This window comes from Malaya genurostris, chromosome 2, assembly GCF_030247185.1.
Source record: "Malaya genurostris strain Urasoe2022 chromosome 2, Malgen_1.1, whole genome shotgun sequence".
In the NCBI taxonomy this organism is placed as follows: domain Eukaryota; kingdom Metazoa; phylum Arthropoda; class Insecta; order Diptera; family Culicidae; genus Malaya; species Malaya genurostris.
This window is the reverse complement of record NC_080571.1, coordinates 207881522-207901543: the sequence shown is the minus strand read 5'-3', so window position 1 is coordinate 207901543 and position 20022 is coordinate 207881522. Positions and strand designations below refer to the sequence as shown.

The 20022-nt window shown below is 37.5% G+C and overlaps 1 protein-coding gene across 7 annotated transcripts in view; it reads left to right on the top strand.

Annotated features, from left to right (window-relative positions):
* The window catches only part of LOC131427292 (phospholipase A1 member A), a 38322-nt gene continuing 18300 nt past the window's right edge, over positions 1-20022 (top strand). Inside the window, exons 1-2 of one of the 7 annotated variants that reach the window (XM_058590347.1) lie at positions 1-84; positions 10626-11123. In XM_058590347.1, coding sequence (XP_058446330.1) covers positions 11030-11123 — 94 coding nt within the window. In that variant the 5' untranslated portion in view covers positions 1-84; positions 10626-11029. The other 6 variants (XM_058590345.1, XM_058590341.1, XM_058590344.1 and 3 more) reach the window with 6 other exon arrangements.

Sequence of the window (20022 nt, the reverse complement as noted above, 5' to 3'; positions counted from 1 at the left end):
GGAAGAGTATATCGCCACCCGAGAGAAATACGCACTGTTTCAGTTTTCCTACAACCGTCGATTCGATCGGAGTTCCCTGGCCAGGTGCGCGCGGTTGTGTTTGGGCCTGTGATCACGAGTTTCGTATCTGTTTGTTTTTTCTTTCTGTTTTGGTCAATGTTGTTGCCATTGACGATCGCGTAACCACGCGTGGTACGGTTTGAGTTTAGCTTGCAAAATATAGTTTAGTGATAAAAAAGTCGAGGTTTGCTAAAATTTGGTTCAATGCAATTGAGGGTGTTTTGCTATTTAGCGTGGTCGATTTTCGGGGGGTTTTGGGTGACAATTTGATAAAAGCTTCACGAATGGATACCAAAACAGCGCGGAAGGTTGCAAAATGGGGCATTCGCAGCTTCAAATAATTCTGTCGCGCTCACTGAAAGCAACGTAAAGTGAGTGAGAAAACCGGAGAAAATACGGTAGTGGTTTATTGTTTTGGTCGCGGCTAACAATTATGCACACTGCGAGGTAGCATTGCATGGAAATGATCGCACACTGATTACGATGAAGTAACAAGTGATGAGTGCGCAGACAAAAAAAAATATTACACTAAAGGCGGACCTAAAGACGACGAATCAATGAGCTGACCGTGGTTGCGTGAAGCATCGCTACTGACAGGAAAGTCTATTGTCTGTGGTGTTACGACGGTATAAGTGGAATTAGTTTTATTGGCTTGTGAGTTATGTGCACTGAAACTGATTGCAGTTTGGATCAATAAAGTTCGGTATTGGTGGACTGGATGGGAACTTTTACTGGCGACGGGTACCCTGCGTGGTAAACTGATTTCGCTGTAATTGTAGATTGAGGATTGAAGATAAAAATAATTAAACCATAGCTACAATATTTTAGTTTGTTATGAGCCTGCAACGTAACCAGTCAATTTGAATATTGAGTGTTTTGAAAATTTGGGTACTACCTGTCGTATATCAGTCGGTAGATAAATCAAGAATTTAGGTTCGATATACTCAATTCATAGAGGTGCAAAGTTTCATCAAAATCGGAGATTATTATCATTGTTATTAACACCCACTACTTAATAACACCCCGGTTTTACTCTTTTGGTCATTCGCCGGGGGAATTCAAAGTAGTTGCCTTCGAAAGTTATACAATTTTCCTTTATTTCGCTTAACTCACGAATACAACGTCGAAAGAACTGTTTGTCTTTTGAAGTGATCCAATCAAGAGGCCATTTTTACACATCTTCGTAACTAGGAAAGTACTGCTTAGCAAGTGCGGGAAATATTGATGAAAACAAGTGATAGTCGGAAGGGGCCAAGTCTGGAGAGTATGACGGGTGTGGTAAAAATTTCTATCTGAATTGAGAAATTATTTTCTTGACTGTTTTCACTGTGAGGGGGGAGGGGGGGGGGTTTTCTTGTCATGCTGGAAAATCCCTTCGCTACACTAGTCGAACATTCATTCGGATCGTTTTTCTAGCGATACTTGCTTCAATTTCGTGGTGAATTGAACGTGTTCTAAAACGCTTCGATACGTGTTCTAAAACGCTACGATACGCACTGCGATACCTCCCGTGACGAAATCGAACGAACCTGCCAACCTATCATGATAGATGTAAACTAATTGTAATTGCAACGTCACCGAAGAATTCAGCAAGGAGAGATTTATGCGTTTGAGTTCATAGTTGCCATTTTAGAATCTGTATTTCAACTTGAAAAATCTGTGTACCATCTGTGTTGCATATTTTCGATCCTAATCTGTGAAAAACATGTTGAAAACCTGTCATTTTTATGAAATATTCGTAAAAATCTGCAGAAATCTATGAATTTTGATAAAATCTGTGTTCTGTCAATCTGTCTGGCAAAATAGGCAAAATTTCTGCGGTTTTACAGAAAAATCTGTGAATATGGTACCTCTGGCTGAGTTACGTTGTGAAGTAAATTTTTGGAAACAGATTACACAGCACAGATTCTACAGGACTCTTTGCGGGTATAATAAACCGATATATTCGCTTATATTTTAACGTTAACTGCTGTCGAAGATTACTTCGAGTTTGGTGAATTGTCTAGTCGTTTTGTTAGTAAAATTAAATGATGTAGAATTAAGTTTTGACAATGTTTTCCAATATTTATTTTTCATATTCTTTATTAAGTACGTATTGGAATTCGCCAATGAATATAACCAAAAATAAATAAATGAATAAATTTCGTTATTTACTGTCGGTAACGATTAGTATTTACAGTTTGACCTGGTTTTAGAAGCTTGTAGTACAGCACACCTTTGTGATCCCACAAAGTGCACAGCATCGATTTCTCTCCGAAGTGATTACGTTTTGCAGTTGATGTCGATGGCTGACTAGGATCAACTCATGATTTTATGTGCTTGGAATTCTCAGAATAAATTAATCGATAATTCTCGTCACAGTCGATAAAGTAAGCTTCAGCGAGAATTCGATGGGATACATCACATCCCGCAAAATCTCTTTACTTGGCAAGAACTTCAACATACTCACTTCACTAAATGTATATGAAACTAACTTGCAATTAAAAAAACAACAAAGTAATGTTACAGAAAAAATGGCGCAACTGCTTCGACGGTGCATTTATCTCTAGGTGCAAGGACATCTTTTTAAAAAGTTCCGCAATATTTATTAACTTGCGAACTTGTTATATATGAATCAAGTATAAAATACTGATCTCACAAACCTCTTGTTATATGTTCGAACCTCACCTAGGGATGTCGTAATATCGATCGATTATTCGAGTAATCGATTAATAACCCAGGCAATCGAGTAATATTTAATCGAATATTTTTAAAATAAATTCGATTATTGAGCTACTCGAATAATTCAAAAAGTCTTATAATAATACTCGGATGATTAATCGATTAATATCCCAGATGTTCGATAAAAATTTAATCGATTAGTTTGAATATTGTGCCCGATTATCGAATGACCGAAATATTCGAAACATTCGACATTCCTAACCCCACCTATTTAGAATCCAGAAGTTAGCAGAATCGTAGTCCAGGTCATGTAATTGTTCTATCGGCAGCATATTCTGTCTAAACAAAACAAGTTTAATTCTACGTCAGAATGCAGAGACAGTAAAATTCGTAGGGAATTTTATTTCATGATTTTTTTTAAAGTTGCAATTCGAGAAGTCGGTTACAAATTATCATACTTCATACTCCGATTTTGATGAAACTTTGCACATATTTTCGAGATATTGAGACATTAATTTATTAGAACTCAGATTTTGTAGAACGGATATGACAACTTTTTTAATCGTATGATGTTTTTTGCCTTTCTCATATAGAAAGGTTATGCAATCACTTGAAAAACCGACTAGTGAAAATTGGCCCGGAGGGCCAAGTGTCATATACCATTCGACTCAGTTCATCGAGCTGAGAAATGCCTGTGTGTGTATGTGTGTATGTATGTATGTGTGTGTGTGTGTGTGTGTGTGTATGTGTCAAATAATCTCACTAGGTTTTCTCGGAGATGGCTGAACCGATTTTGACAAACTTAGATTCAAATGAAAGGTCTCGTGGTCCCATACGGAATTCCTGAATTTCATCCGGATCCGACTTCCGGTTTCGGAGTTATAGGGTAAAGTGTGTCCAAAATTGTACACCGTCACTTAAACCGGCGAAACAAAAAACGTAAAAAGTTTCCTAAACTGGTCTCAAAACTACACAAATCGATAGTCGTTATCAGTAGGCAACTAAACAAACCGATTCCGGCTATCCTGGTTCCCGGTATCCGGTTCCGGAAGTACCGGAAATAGTGGTCATATATACCAAAATGGATCTCACTCACTTTTCTCAGCGATGGTTTGACCGATTTCCACAAACTTAGATTCAAATGAAAGGTCTTGTGGTCCCATACGGAATTCTTGAATTTCATCCGGGTCTGTCTTCCGGTTCCGGAGTTATACGGTAAAGTGTGTTCAATATTGTACACCGTCATTTAAAATATTTTCGGATGCAACAAACATTTAAATCGTAATTTAGACTGCGTACTAGTAGAGTTTGTGTGTCATGTTAGTTGGTAACCGTACGATCCGACTTTGATTATACCGGTTCTCGGGTTGCCGGAAGTGCATATAATAGTGAACCCACTTCGTTTTCTTAGAGATGACTTACGCAATCAAAGCACTGTTTTATTCTGTATTTTATGCACAAACAATCTCTTGGTTTCTTTCAAAAATCGAAGAGAAAAATTTTGAATAGAATACCACAATATTATATGTACATGAGAAAGGCATAATTACACAACTAGGTGGATTAAAACAGGTTTTTTTTGGTCATTTTCTCTATAAAGAATATTTACTTTACGTTAGTGGTCGAGAAATAAACATTTTTAAAATAACAAATGACCAAAAAAGTTGTCTCTTAATACAATCAGGTTTTTGATGAATTGCACAGTCATAACTGGATGTCGTGAATACGAAAAAAACTGACATGTTCCTTAACACTTCCGAATATCAATTAGTTGATCAATTGTATGAATTATGCAAGCATTCCCCTTTTTCACATTTTTTCGCAAAAACAAAGAAGGCTTCACATGATATCGATTACTGTGAATTTCACACAGTGAAAAGTGCACACATCTAACCAAGCTGTTCTAGATTTGCACTAAACTGAGGATATTTATCTTCAATTTTTGCTAAGAATAAATCCTAATAGTTCATTAGAAAACTTTTAGAACCATTAGAACGGCTGATTTTGTGTGATGCTCTTCACCGTTGTCCCCTTTACGTTGTTTTTCACCAATGCAAACGACTAGCAGCTGTGACGTAATCGCTCTTGTCGGAAGCGAAACTAGCTTTGCAAACGACACACGATATATCTGCTTGCAGTGGCGATATAATCCAAAGTGATCCAATTTTTGTTAAGAGGTTTCTTTATATGCGATTTCGTTTGCAGCTTTTTCACTAATGGGCGGTCCTAACGGCTATAAAAATAGCCGCATACAGAATTTTAATGTCGATTATTTCATTTTGGATTTGCATTTCATTGAAAGAAACTATCAGGATGCTGTACGGGATTCATTCCTGCCTTTCAGAAGGACCAAATTGAGGAACTCACTACGATATTAAACACTGTTCGGAACATTTTTCTCGAACGATTTGTTGTACAGCAGCAGATATTTTGTTCTCTTCCTCAGAGCGCGTTCTGATTGGCTGGTGTTGACATGGGTCAAATGAGACAGGTTTTTCAATAGTGTACTATTGAAATACTTCAATGCTGTTACTATACACGTTTAAGTAGAAAAATTTCGATTCTATTGGTAGTTAGAATATATAAATCCTTTCACAGATCACTGAGCTATGAGCTTTAAAAATACGAGAAAGGCAAACGAGTCTTATGAATTATCCTCTTTGATACTCGTTTATACCAAACATTTTAGAAAAGTTTAATTTTGAATTATTTGAGATTATGTCACACAACTGAAAATTTGATCATAAAATTGTGATCATATTTCCTATGGAATGTAGCAAATATTATGTTGATTCGTTAGATACAACAAGAGATATTCACGATCAAAAACTTATCACTCTCTCAGAGGGTAAATTTTGAAAAGGCACCCCATAGTAAAGTAAGTCGTATTCACGACAAAATAGTATTGTAAATGTACTATTTAAAATACTATTTTTGTGTGTACAGCGTTGCAAAATCTGTTGAAGGAGAATAGTCAAATCCCACAGAAAGAATGCAATATAAACACTTTGCTTTGCTTATAAAACGATCTTGAGTGCTCGGCCACCCATGGAAGTTGACCATCAATGTCAACTTCCCTTTTCGAACAGCCTAGATAGCCGTGTAGTGTCGGTAGCGGTTTCTTAATTGGCTAAGAATACAGAATACAGTCCACCTGTACCGGTGGTATAAGCCGTGTGACATCCGGCGGAATTATTTTCTACCTAGAAATGATCCACTGGTTTCCTGTTCCATGTCGTAACAGGTCACAAAAATAGGAACTCCCAATTCAAGGTGTACTTCCGTGCCGACGACTGAATGGCTGCAGGAAGTTAAACAATGCAGTCTTGAACGGAGAATTTTGGGGTTTTTCCTGTTAAGCGTGTTAAGCGAAGCTCATTGTTCGCAATTCGTGGGATTTAAATGATTAAAGCATTTAAAAAAATCCTTACATGGATCGCTATAGGCGATTATAAGCCAATATATTTGGTTTCTTCTTGTTGTTGTTCGATAAGTGCTGGGAATGAAGTGTTCATTACTTTAATTGTTAATGTAATGTATAGAGTAGCCCAAATCAATCTGCAGCATAAACGTACAGCAACTATAAATCTATCCAGACTTCTGCAAGAAGGTAAAGCTTCTATAGCTTTGGCTCAAGAACTATATTTTCAAAAAAGAAACTTCCACGTTGGAAGTTTGTTAAACCCAGTCTTCGTTGCCTTCAACAAGAACGGTATGACTAATCCACGTGAAATGCCTCGAGCATGCATACTTGCAAATAGTGCTCTCGATCGGAGCTCACAACTCGGGATATTTGTGCTGTCACAGTTGGTATGACTATTGATGGCATAGACAGAAATATGTCTATTGTTCGGCATATTTGCCGCATAATCAACCTTAGCCAAGCGATAACTTAATAAAGGTTGTATCATAATGCTGCAAAAGTGATTTACCGCTCATAATCGACAGTGAAATCAATGCTCACCATATCATTTGAGGCAGCATAGATATAAATTCGAAAGGCGCTGAAAAGATGGAATTTGTGAGATGTACAAACCTGCACATAGTCGATGCAGGAAACCGTCCAACTTTTGCGAGATCTGGAAGAGAGGAGGTTTTGGACGTAACTCTCTGCTCTGATAGAATTGCGCATGAGTTGGTAAATTTGCTCGCCTCCGATGAGCTCAAACCTACGTTATCTGATCATAAGTACATCTTCTTTGATAATTCAAACGTTTAATTTTATATTATCACATATCGTAATTCCAAATCTACTACCTCTATGAAGAGAGCTTGGCAAATAGATTTTACGGGTACCAACCAACAATTAAAACTTTCCAAGATGTACGGAACCATCACCGACAGCTGTTCCTGAGACTTTTTCGGGTAGTTACGATTCTTGGGCCCTTGTTCGAAGAATTGTGAACATTGAATCGGCCAAATAGGCACTTGAGAGCAGAGATGGGTTGTAAAAGTCTGTATATCCGAAAAAAAAATCTGCAGTCAGCAATTTCTCTATAAAGTATGATACGCTAAACTGACTTGGCGAGCAACAAAAAAAAAAAGGTCGCGACAATTTCAAATTCAAATTTTGACTAAAGTCTGCGAAAAACTCGATTTTCAAAAGTTTGCAAACGTCTGTACAACAAAAAATATCTGCAGCACTATGTGCGAAATCTGCCGATTTACAGACAAATCTGCAGATCTGGCATCTCTGCTTGAGAGTTTTGGTCCGTACAAGTCTCCTGGAAAGGATGGAGTTTTCCCAGTGTTACTGCAGAAAGGGTATGAACATGTTTTGAAGAAAATATTCTTACTTTTAGTGTTGCGACTGTATATATTCTAAGAGCTTGGCAGGAAATAATTGTCAAATTTATTCCCAAAGGCGGTCGCGACACTTATGAGGGAGCGAAGAGTTTCCGGCTTAACAGTCTTAGCTCATTTCTTCTTAAAACAGCGGAACGCATAGTCGATCACTATATCAGGAATGTGGCGTGCATCCGCTACATGGAATGCAACATGCTTACCAGCATGGAAAATCCACTACAACCCTGTTACATGATGTTGTGTACAACATTGCAAAAGCTTTCTCACAAAAGCAATCTTGCTTGGGAGTTTTCCTAGATATTGAAGGTGCCTTTGACAACGTGTTTTTCAATTCAATTCTAGAACCAGCCCGTGGTCATGGCATACCTTCAAGTATCACAAATTGGCTCCACGCAATGCTTAGCAATCGACTTCTTTGTTCAGCGCTTTGGCAAGCAGAGATTAGAAAGCTGAGTGTCTGCGGGTATTCTCAAGGTGGTGTACTATCCCCAATTTTATGGAATAATCACGGGAGCTCGTTCAGTACAGTTCTTCGGTTCAGAGGTTACTGTGGTTGATCAAGTAAAATGCGTCGGGGTTATTCTTGATTCAAAACTGAATTGGTCTGCTCACAATGGCTTCATTATTAAAAGAGCTTGCATGGCTTTCGGCCAATGCAGACGAGCTTTTGAAAAATCATGAGGACTCAAACCCAGATACATTCATTGGATCTACACAACTATTGTTAGACAAATTTTAGCATATGGATGTTTTGTATGGTAGCAGAAAGGAGAAGTTGCGACAGTTCGGTCAAAGCTAAATCATCTCCAAAGGATGGTCCTAATGGCGATGACGGCAGCATTCACGACAACTCCTACTACTGCTCTAGGGGCGCTACTGTGCATTAAACCACTACACGTGTCCCTAAAACAAGAAGCATTATCTTGTGCATACCGTCTTAAGGTTACAGTGCTTTGCAACAGTAACCCTATAGACTATGCTACTAGCCACACTCGCTTGTGGTCTTAAATGGTTGCCTGGAATGAGTATTTACACGTTCCTAGTGACCTAACTCTCACATGTAGTTTTCCTTTCAAAACATTCAATGTGAGCTATCCTCCTCGTGAGGAATGGTTGAGTGGTTATTTGGAACGACAACTTGATGAATACATAATTTGTTATACGGACGGTTCTCTGTTGAATGATCGTGCTGGTGTCTACTGTCGTGAAATGAGGCTAGAGCAGTCTCATTAACTTGGTAAATACTGTACTGTGTTCCAAGCAGAAATCTACGCGAAATCTGTGTGGAATACAATCGGCACTTCAGCAGAGAATCTGTGGTAAACGAATTTATTTTTGTTCCGACAGTTAGACAGCTTTAAAAGCACTCAGTTCGAATGATTCACGGTCGAATCTAGTGATCGCATGTCGAACTCAAATTGAAGATCTTACCACTTTCAACTGGTTGGATAAAGCACAAGATTCGTTCTTGAGCTGCATCCAAACATGCCAGCTACTGGCGCAGCTTGGAAACTTGCGATCAGACAAAAGCATTTTTACCAGATTTAAATCTGAAAATGTCAAAGTGTCTACTGCATTTTTCCAAGCATCGTTGCAGTATTCTGGTCAGAGCTCTGACTGGACATTGCAGACTCAATTATTGCATGGCTACTATTTAACGTGCTGAGTATTATTCGTGTGATTTGTGTGAATGCGATTACGGTACTTTATATCATCTGATATGTAACTGTCCTGCATTGACGCAACTATCCGGGTTTTTGGTTCTCCATACATGGTTGAGTCTGTGTATGCGGAACTGAAATTAAAGGATATTCTATCGTTTCTCATCCTATGTGGTAAGAAGCTATAGTCAGAAGGGTTCATCGTTCTTCCTGGAGTGAATGAATCCTTTCTTTATTGACCTTAAATAGGTTCTAGCAGATTGTTTGGCATCCTTTCTGGGGTGCCGAATTCACTTCTGCTCGTACTTACTACGAATCGTTCTGCATTCTGCCGGGAATGCAAAATGATGTCGCTTTTGTAAAATCTCTAAATCCTCTCGGGGGTTGGAGGTTTAACTATTAACTGTGCATTTTGTCACCTGCAGATTGTTCAGCATCCTTTCGGGGATGCAGAACGATTTGTTTCTTTATGGTTTGTTCTGTTTGCCCATCTCACTCACTACATAATTCCCTTCCATTTTCCTTCCCTTCAGGAAAATAATGAGAAACTACGGCAAGGCACAAATCTTCTAATAACGTGGGGAACGTGCCACTTGAGCCAATTAGTTTTGATTCCTGATCCCTGCATCTGTACGTTAGAAAACAGTTGCAAAATCTGTTGAAGGAGAATAGTCAAATCCTACAGAAAGAACACAATATAAACACTTTGCTTTGCTTATAAAAATTACGTCATAGACTTGAACTTGAATGATCTCTATTTTGCACAAAATCCGATGTCATTTCCCCTTATAAGCCGCCTTGAAATTTTTGGATTTACTAGGATTTTCACCTTTCTCCTTGTTCGTTTTTTCTTTCAAACCTCTTCACAGCAGAATACTTTTTAAACTTTTGAATAATAGTAAAATATTCGGCTTAGGCAATTCTGACAAATTTAAGATCTTGTCATAATGGCACCGTTTTCGTCTAATTATAATTTGTATGATAGTCGTAATGTGAACAGATTTTTTCAATAAACATACCAGAAAGTGTGATGCGATTAACGCATTTCTTTTCATCCGTTCACAGATAAAATACTCATATAAATACCTACATTCTGAAAAAATAATCGACTGACTGGGTTTTGTCAGCCGTCTTAAATATGCAAATAAAATAATTATTGCTCTTGTTGAACAAAATACGCAAATCATCAAATTTTTGTTGGCAGTGTTATTATCAAGGTACTACAAACAATTATTCCTAGGCTGATGAACTACTCACTAAAGTTACGCTAAGTCTTCGGAGTGGCGATTCTCCACTCCCGCATATGTCGGTGTTGTCTCTCATCCAGTTGCGGTTCACCGACTCTATAGCTGCTATTGTGCTGATGCCTGAGCCGAGCCTCGTTTGGCCTGACCAAAACAGAAACTAAAGCCAAAACAAACTCAATTTCGTACCAAGGTAACCGTTCCACCGACCGACCGTAAGCAAACGAAAGTGAAACAGTGAAGACGAGTTTAGTCGCCCTGCCCCTGCCCGGAGAGTAGTGCTGACTTTAGTGGCCCCCTTATTCGCCCGTTTTGTGGACCGCCGTGGAGTAGCAGGGTGCAGGACCGGTGAAGTGTTTGCTCTAGACAGCATCAGTGGCGACGGCCGGATAGGTATTACTTAATCGAAGCAGGTATCCGAGCTGTCGCAAACGGATACTTCGAGTGATGATGATTTGGCCGAATTGCACTTCCGAGATAGTGGTTTTCAAGTGAATGTTGTCTTGCATATTTTCGCTATCGTAGTGCATTGTGAGACGGGAAAATAGCAAAACAAGTTTGATTTGATTTCCTTACGAGCTTCGGAGTCACTTTGAGATGCAACTTCCCGACGCAGCCAAAGTATTCTCTTCACCGGTGATAATCGGTGTAATCTGTGTCGCTCTCCGACTGCTGGTCGAACCAATCGAAGGTAGGTGTGGTTTCGTTTTTATTTTCATTTTCCGTTTTTGGGATGGGATGGAACGGGCTAACGGGTAACGCATTTTTAAATGAACCAGCGAGCCAAATGGATTATGACCATGAAAGTGACCTTCACGAAACGGATAGCATAATTGACCATCAAAATGATTTCGTTGCGGCGAATGAGATTAACATTTTGAGTCGAACGACTTAGACCGATGAATAGATCGAAGAAGATTTAAATGCAAATTGTCACTATATTAGTAGCAAAATGTCTTTCAAAAGAGCAACCTCATCATGCTATACCTTTCTTATACAGAAAAATTATGCAATTACTGTGAATATTGACTTTTGAACCGAGGCCCGGAGGTGACTTGAGCGATTTTGCCCGTTTTCATAATTACAGTAATATGTGTTTTAAATTAAAAATAATGGTACTCAATTTTCTCAAAGAACCGATTTCCACCAACGTAGATTCAATTTAAAATCCCAGGGAAAATTGCTGATTTTTATTCAAATTCAACTTCCAGTTCCGGATATACTAGGTGATGGGTATAAAGGTATTAATTTTTATAGTGTTTCTGTTTATAAGTCACTATGGTAAAAATAGAAATTCCATGAAATTGGCAAATAAATGTCTCGATTTTGAAAGTCTTTTCAGTCGATGACCAAATAAACTCATTTAAGTTGTACCGGTTTTCGGTGCTGAAAATAGTGATCAAAAGCTCTGAATTAGAACGCATTCTGATTTTTCAAAGATGGCTTTCCTAAACTTATCTGTAACATCTTTTTTCGGTAAAGTTCCATCAAATTCATTAAAAAAACCTTTTTTAAATAATTTTTTATTAAAATATGTGTTAGACTTAAATTATTAAGATTTAAATTGGGGGTTCAACAACAAGTGGTGAATTGTCAGTTTGTTTCTGCAATTCTGTGATTTTTGTGTAGGGAAAATTGTAAAACTACTTGTATAAAAAATATCCATATTGTAACGGTTATCAAGACGTGTCTTTAATCCGGAAGTCGTCATCTTGGATTTAGAAACAACTTCAAATATCGCTTACCGATATCCATATTGCAAGGAGTTTCGAAGAATTAGAATATTGTTAAACCGGATGTCGCCATCTTAAATTTTGAATCTATTGTTTTCCGGTAACTATTCATTAAAACAGTTTCAAAAAACAGAACACGAATTTTGTAATTACACGTATTTTCATATTATGCAAAAATCACTTTTTTGCGAAGCAGTTTTGATAAAAAATTTTTTGTTAATAGGGATTTCGTTCACGAAAAAAGTTACTTGAATCGAATACTTCGTAAAAAAGACTCGACTACTTCGTAAAAAATCTATTTAAATCCTCCTAGTGGATTCTAAACACTCATCACCCGGTACTTCTGGAACCGGAAATCGCATTCAGATGAAATACAGTAGTTTGGTATGGGACCATAACGCCATTCATTTTAACTTGAGTTCGAGAAAAGTGGTCAAACCAACAATGAGAAAATAAGTGAGTTTCATTTTATAGTATATGATCACTATTTCCGGTGCTTTCGGAATCGATTTGTTTATCTTTCAACTAATAATGACTACCGATTTGAGTTATGAACCTAGCATAGAAATTTTGATTTCGCTACGCTACTCTTCACCCTGAATTATTTACGTTTCGCATTCAGCTCATCAGTGCATTAGCAGATTATGTTGATCTACTAATGCCACCTCGCGGATCAACATAATCCGCTAAGCAGACGTAAAGTCATTGCTATTTACAACGCACTTATTTTACACTAAATGTACAATGTCTATTCTGAAGTGCCGAAAGTAACGAAACCAATTGACGGCAATGCTGGCCGTCAACAGATAGTAGTCATTTGGGGGTTTAAAACCTCTTGGGTTCCAGTTTGTGCTAAAGTCCGCATGACTAAATTGAATTATTTACGTTTCGCATTCAGCTCATCAGTGCATTAGCAGATTATGTTGATCTACTAATGAAACCTCGCGGTTCAACATAATCCGCTCAGAATAGACATTGCACATTTAGTGTAAAATAAGTGCGTTGTAAATAGCAATGACTTTACGTCTGCTTAGCGGATTATGTTGATCCGCGAGGTGGCATTAGTAGATCAACATAATCTGCTAATGCAATAATTCAATTTAGTCATGTGCACTTTAGCACAAACTGGAACCCAAGTGGTTCCAAACCCCTAAAATGACTCTTCACCCTGTCATTCCGGAAGCGGAAGTCGGATCCAGATGAAACCTTTAGACGTTTCATTTGAACCAAAGTTAGTGGAAATCGGTTACGTCATCTTTAAGGAAATTGAGTAAGTATTTCAAAATTTCATCCATCTCCGAAAAAAAGTGAGTGCACAAAAATACACCCAAAAACAAACACACACATCCACTCAGAAATTTTGCTCACTCGACGAACTGAGTAGAATGGTATATGAAACTCGGAGCCTCGTTCAAAAGGTTCGTTTTCACAGTGATAACGTGAACTTTCTTTATGAGAAAAGCAAAAAGGATTGGGTGTACTATTAACCTGACTTCTGGTTCCGAAGCTTGGGGGTTCATAAATCTTTTAAATATAAATCGAAATTGTGCAACAGTTTGAAACTTTAAACACTACAGGATGATGTAATTCCGAAACCAGAACTCGTATCGAAACAAAATTAGGACGTTGAATTTTCAGTAATTTCATATGAGATTTTAAGAACTCTCATTAGAATTGGGGTTTGATGTTGGTTTTCCGTTCAAAAAGCACGTAATGGTCAAAAACTTGAAAATGAAGCTCACAATAGTCTAATGATTGAATAGTTTTCTGATGAATTTCATTCGGATTCGGCTATGGGTTCCGGAATACAAAATTTCGGACTCGAACCGTCATTTGAAATGAAATACTAACGAAATTTTCAAAACTTATCTTTAAACTAGAAGTTCAATGAGTTGATACCTAAACCGATTTTCACAAATCTTGATTTGAATTGAAGCTCATATTGTCTATAAAGCTACTGTGAAATTTCATCTGGTTCCGCATTTATAAGGCGATGAGTGTCAACATTTTCAAATCGCCATATAAAATGACAATAGGTACAACACCGGCACTTGGTGATATGGTGGAAGAAGAAAACACAAAATAACGATGCGTTCTTTGTTCTATTTCGTACACGCTATAAAGAAAACCAAACGGTTACGGATGTCTGCTACTACTATGTGATATTAGTAAAAGACGGTGCTGCGGTTGATAAAATTTTTAGCTATTTTATGATAAGTGCGACCGAGAGAATAAAAGATATAAATAAAAGCCATGGTAAAATAAATGGTATAAAAAATAAAAGAATGTCAATGAATTGAAGTTAGTTTAAAAAAATATGCAATTTCACAGCCGGTTTACTACATGTTTTATGCTGCTGATTCATGATGTTTAACGCAGGTTCGTTTCGTATGTTAAATTTCGTTTAATTGCTTTAATCGAAATAGAGCACGAGATAGTATGTATAGGTCATATTTGTTGAATTTTCGGAAGAAATGGAAATGGTGATTAAAAATTGCAAAAAGGATCTCACTCACTTTTCTTCAAGATGGCCAAACCGATTTTCACAAACTTATAGGTTCAAAGGAACAGTCTTACAGTTTCATACGGAATTCCTGAATTTGTTGTGGATACTACTTTCGGTTCCGGAACTACAGGGTAAACAGGATTTGTAGAGTTTGTTACATTAAGTCCAAACAGACTTTCCTATTTATATTTAATGAACAGTTGTTTTGCGAATTTCTCAATAATATGTATGATGTTATAAGTAATGTGAGAAAGGCATCATTACACCACTAGGTGGATTAAAACAGGTTCTCTATCTTTACTTTTTCCCCTATTCTAATGCACAGTGAAAGAATTTACTCACAGTTTCATGCCGATCACACGAACTCTTTAAAATGGATTGGTGTCGAGATATGAAGCATTGTTTATCGAGGTTGTATGTGTATCTGTAAGTGTGTGCAAAAAGAGGATGTGTGAATCTTAGGCAAGGCCGAACCGATTTTAACCAACGCTATTGTTTTTGTTTTAGGATCTGATCATTACTTTTCGAGTTACACAAACTTTAATTTCAAAATTTGCAGTCTTTGGACAATATTTGCCACAATCGGCCTTCAAAAACTGAATCAATCAGGATATCTTATCGCAATACCAATCAAATGAGCCGTAGACTGTAATAATCCATCTACTATTCACAGAGATGTCGATTTCCTCGCCATATCCCAGTAGTTAGGGGTTTGAAGGAAGCACGATGAAATGACGCTTGGAATCAAAATAAGACACAATTAACAATAAAATCATTTCTGAGTGATTGAAAGATTGCATACAGTGCACTTCAGCATAGTATTTTGGCTCGAACTGTTTATAGCACGGCTCCATTTTGGCAACATAAATTGTTCGACTGTGACGAGTTGAACCTTATATGGGAAATTTTACCGTATCTTCAAATTCAAAGTGATAACCCACACGTTTTAAAGCTAAATGGTCTTCAACCACTGATAAAAAGAAGTTGTTATATCACTTTCAAAATTTTAAAAGAAAATAGAAAGACTATTTATTGGTTGCATTATTAAAATTATTGTGACAAAATGTATATTAAAATAGTCAGAAAAAATTCAAAATATATACAGGGTCCGGCACTCGAAGTGTAACAAACTTCAGACCGCTCGCGCAGCTGACGCACGGGCATCAGCTCTCTAGAAATTTGCTAAATGATAGTTCGGAGTTGTATTGTTTACAAGCGCAAGAAAGCATTTTGCCAAAAGTGAACGCGAAAAAAAAATCTTAACTTGAGAGAGCGAAGGGGTTGCTTCGTTTGGCCGAAAGCGGTCAATTTCCGAACATTGTATTTTCTGACGATAAAATTTTTCCAATTGAGCAATTCGTAAACTCTCAAAACGATAAGGTTTACTTGACCGACCGTTCATACGAGAATTTGAGTCATCGATTGGCCACCAGGAGGCAGCACCCGCAACAGATAATGGTTTGGGCCGCTGTAACCGCAGATGGGCGCTCTCCAATCGTTTCCATCGAGCCTGGCGTCAAGGTAAATGCGACATATTATCGGGAAAGTATTCTGGAGGTTGCTTTGAAGCCGTGGGCAGACAAACATTTCGGTGTCAGACCATGGACGTTTCAGCAGGACTCGGCACCGTCTCACAAAGCTCGAGTGAACCAAGAATGGCTGAAAAACAACGTTCCGAACTTCATCACGTCCACACAATGGCTCTCGAATTCACCAGATGCGAATCCAATGGATTATTCTCTTTGGGCCATTTTGGAGAGCAAAGTCCGAACACCAGTCTCGAGTCGCTGAAAAAAGTTATTGTCCGCGAGTGGGCCTAAATACCTGCAAGTCACATTCGGCAACTTGCGATTCGTTTTTTGACCGTCTCAAGGCCATAGTCAAGGCAAAAGGTGGTCATATCGAGCAAAAGTGAATTGATTCTGAATTTTGTATTATTTTTACACATTTTGTACTTTGAATTAAGTAAAAGTAATTTCCCAAACTGAATTTATGGCCTTTTTAATTGGTTACACTTCGAGTGCCGGACCCTGTACCTATAATATATATTTTGAATTTTTTCTGACTATTTTAATATACATTTTGTCATATTAATTTTAATAATGCACCCAATGACTAGTCTTTCTAGTCACAATTTTTGAGAGAAAAACGATTTTTGGTGCACATGTTTGCAAGATGAAAACAAATGGATCGAAAAAGAAAGCTATCATTACACTACTAGATGGATTAAGCAGGTTTTTTACTGCCTCATTTGTAAATAATCTCATTCAAAACAAACGAAAAAGAGAGGGAAGCATTTCCGTCTTTAACTTCTACAAAAGTGATTATCAATGCCAACGTCACTCGTTTTCCTACGACAAGATGAAACCAAAATAGCATTGGCATGGAAATTTAGTCGAATTTTAATTCTTATTCTTTCTTGAATATATTGAAAATATGTGAAGTTTGACTAAAACATGATATAGGAAAGTTAAAGGCTGTTCCAGAAAGTGTGGACGCACTTTGATTTCGCTGTAAATAATTCACAAGTGTTAGATATTCAAATTTTATTCGATATACTGATAATATTAGACTACAACAACAGAATATTATTTTCAACATTTGCTACTTAGCCATTATAGACTAGCTGGCGCACCTTCTTGCGAACGTTCCTCATTAAATTCCGTACAGACTTCTTGGTGACAAGTTTTGACACTTTTTTCCAATCTTTTTCGAACTGTTTTCGGCTGGCGAGACATGTTTCCTAAGATGTGCCTTCGTTAATGCCCAACATTCCTCAATTAGTCGAAGTTGTGGGCAATTTGGTGGATTCATGTCTTTTGGGACGAAAGTGACTTTTTTGGTAGTATACCATTCTACCATTGATTTCGAGTAGTGGCAAGAAGCAAGATCTACCCAGAAGACAACAGGATCCTTGTGGCTTCGAATCATGGGTAGAAGTCGGTTTTGTAAACATTCCTTGATGTATATTTCGCTGTTCATTGAAGCAGTGGTGATGAAGAGTTTCGAAATCTTACCGCAGCTACAAATTGCTTGCCAAACCATAGCTTTTTTACCAAATTTTTCAACTTCAATCGATGTCTCGGACTGGTTTAACACTTGCCCTTCTCGCACCGTATAATATTGTGGTTCCGGCAAATATTTGTAATCGAGTTTCACGTAGGTTTCGTCGTCCATGATTATGCAGTTCAAATTTCCAGCAAGAATCGTATTGTACAGCTTCCAAACCCTCGGCTTGATCGATGCTTCTTGTTTCGGACTACGTTTTGGTTGTTTCTGCTTCTTATAGGTTCGAAGATTCAAACGTTCTTCAGCACGAAGAACATTTGACTTCGAAGTGCCCACTTTTTTGGCCACCTCCTTCTTTTGCTCGAACGCCTTCAGTATACGTTTATCCAACTGAGGGTTAGCAGGACCTTTTTTTCGACCCGTTTTCGGTTTAGTATCAAATGTGTTATCCTCACCAAACTTCCTGATTGCATTTCGCACGGGTTTTTCACTTACTCCTTCCATTTTTGCTATCTTTCACAGTGACATTCCGCGTTCTGTACACCAATTGTACACAATTTTTCGACGTTGTTTTGCTGAAAGTCCACGCATTTCGAAGCAAACCAATGAAATCGAATAAACAACTGCACAAGTGGTTAGAGAAGAGTGTAAACAACAGGACGCAGTCATAAAAATTGACAGATTCTTAACCATTGTGAAATGGCAGCGGTTTTTGGTTGCGTTCATACTTTCTGGGACAGTCTTTGTTGTACTGTAGAGCTCTCTGATACGAACATTAACTGGTAAAACTAATTGTGCGTCGGTTTATTTCATTATCGATTCTCGAAGCACAGTATACGATTTACACTGAAGACCGAACGAGACTAAAAGGGAAAACGAAAGTAAAACACAATTTTGAAACTACTACACCCAAACCTTCATTTACGTAATAATCGTAAATCGAAACATGACGTAAAAAAGTTTACGTTATTTGGAATTTTCAACGCAAAAAAATTTCTTTATGTTAATGTATTATTAAATATGTATAATATAATGGATACTTTTGGAACGAGAATCAGCAGTATTAGTAGGGAAAGAATGTTCTAAGTCGCTTCAAAATCCAAGATGGCGACTTCCGGTGTATTAATATTCGGTACAAACCATCAGACTATGAATATTTTTGGAATGGATTAGATGAGTAGATGTCGGAAAACGATGTTTCAGACGATTCTGAATTCCAAGATGGCGACTTTCGGTTTATTGATATTCCTTGAGAAACCTTACAATGTGAGTATTTTCGGAACAAGTTTGATTAGTAGATGTCGGTGTCGATGTTTAAAGTGGCTCTGAATGCCAAGATGGCGACTTCCGATTTATAAGTAGGTATAGGAAAACAATGTTTGTGTTCGTTCCGAAATCCAAAATGGCGGATTCCGGTTCATTGCTACTCTTTGAAACCTGTTACAATTTGGTTCGATGAAATCACTCAAATGGCATCACAATATGGATATTTTCGGAACAGTTTTGATGAATATGCGCTTACATTTTTGAAACAGTAATACAATATCTGCGGCAGATCTTAAATATAGTCGGATTTGGGTGAGAATACCAAAATACCAATCGAATCAGTTTCAAATTAAAAAGATATTTTAAGCTAGACAAAGGGAGAGGGCAAATTGTCAAAACTCGTTATATTTTTCAAATTTGAAACATTGAACAGCGCCCTAAATGAAGCGAAATTTAGGACATAAAGAACTGGAACTCAAAACCACCTCAAACGTCGTTTTCATGTTCTACTTACACAGAAAAAATAATATAATTTACACGACATGTGATTCAATGATACTTCGAAAGAGACATCAATTGAATCAACAATTTGATTGAAAACCATCATCGATGTAAAAGTAAATTAGAATGCGTTGATTTTTCGATGAATTATTCAACTTATTTTAATATACGCTTAGTTTTACTTTTAAAGTAAATTGGCGAATGAAGACCTGAGGAGTAACCTTATTTTTAATTCCCTGCTCCAAATATGTGCATGAAAATAGATGTATATATTTTTATCTGTGTCTCTAATCTGTTCCGAAAATGCTCATATTGTAAGGGGTTTTAAGGAATATCAATATACCAGAAGTAGCAGTTTTGGAATTCAGAACCACCTTAAACATTTCCGTTTTCCGACATCTACTCATCAAATCCGTCCCGAAAATATCCATATTGCAAGTATTTTCAAGGAACATCTATGAACCGGATGTAGTCAGTTTGAATTTCCAAAATACATTATTTTTCGGAATCTACCAACACCTCTTTTACGTTGTAATGGGCCCTGGGGCAAAATTTATTTGTGTGCCCCTAACAAA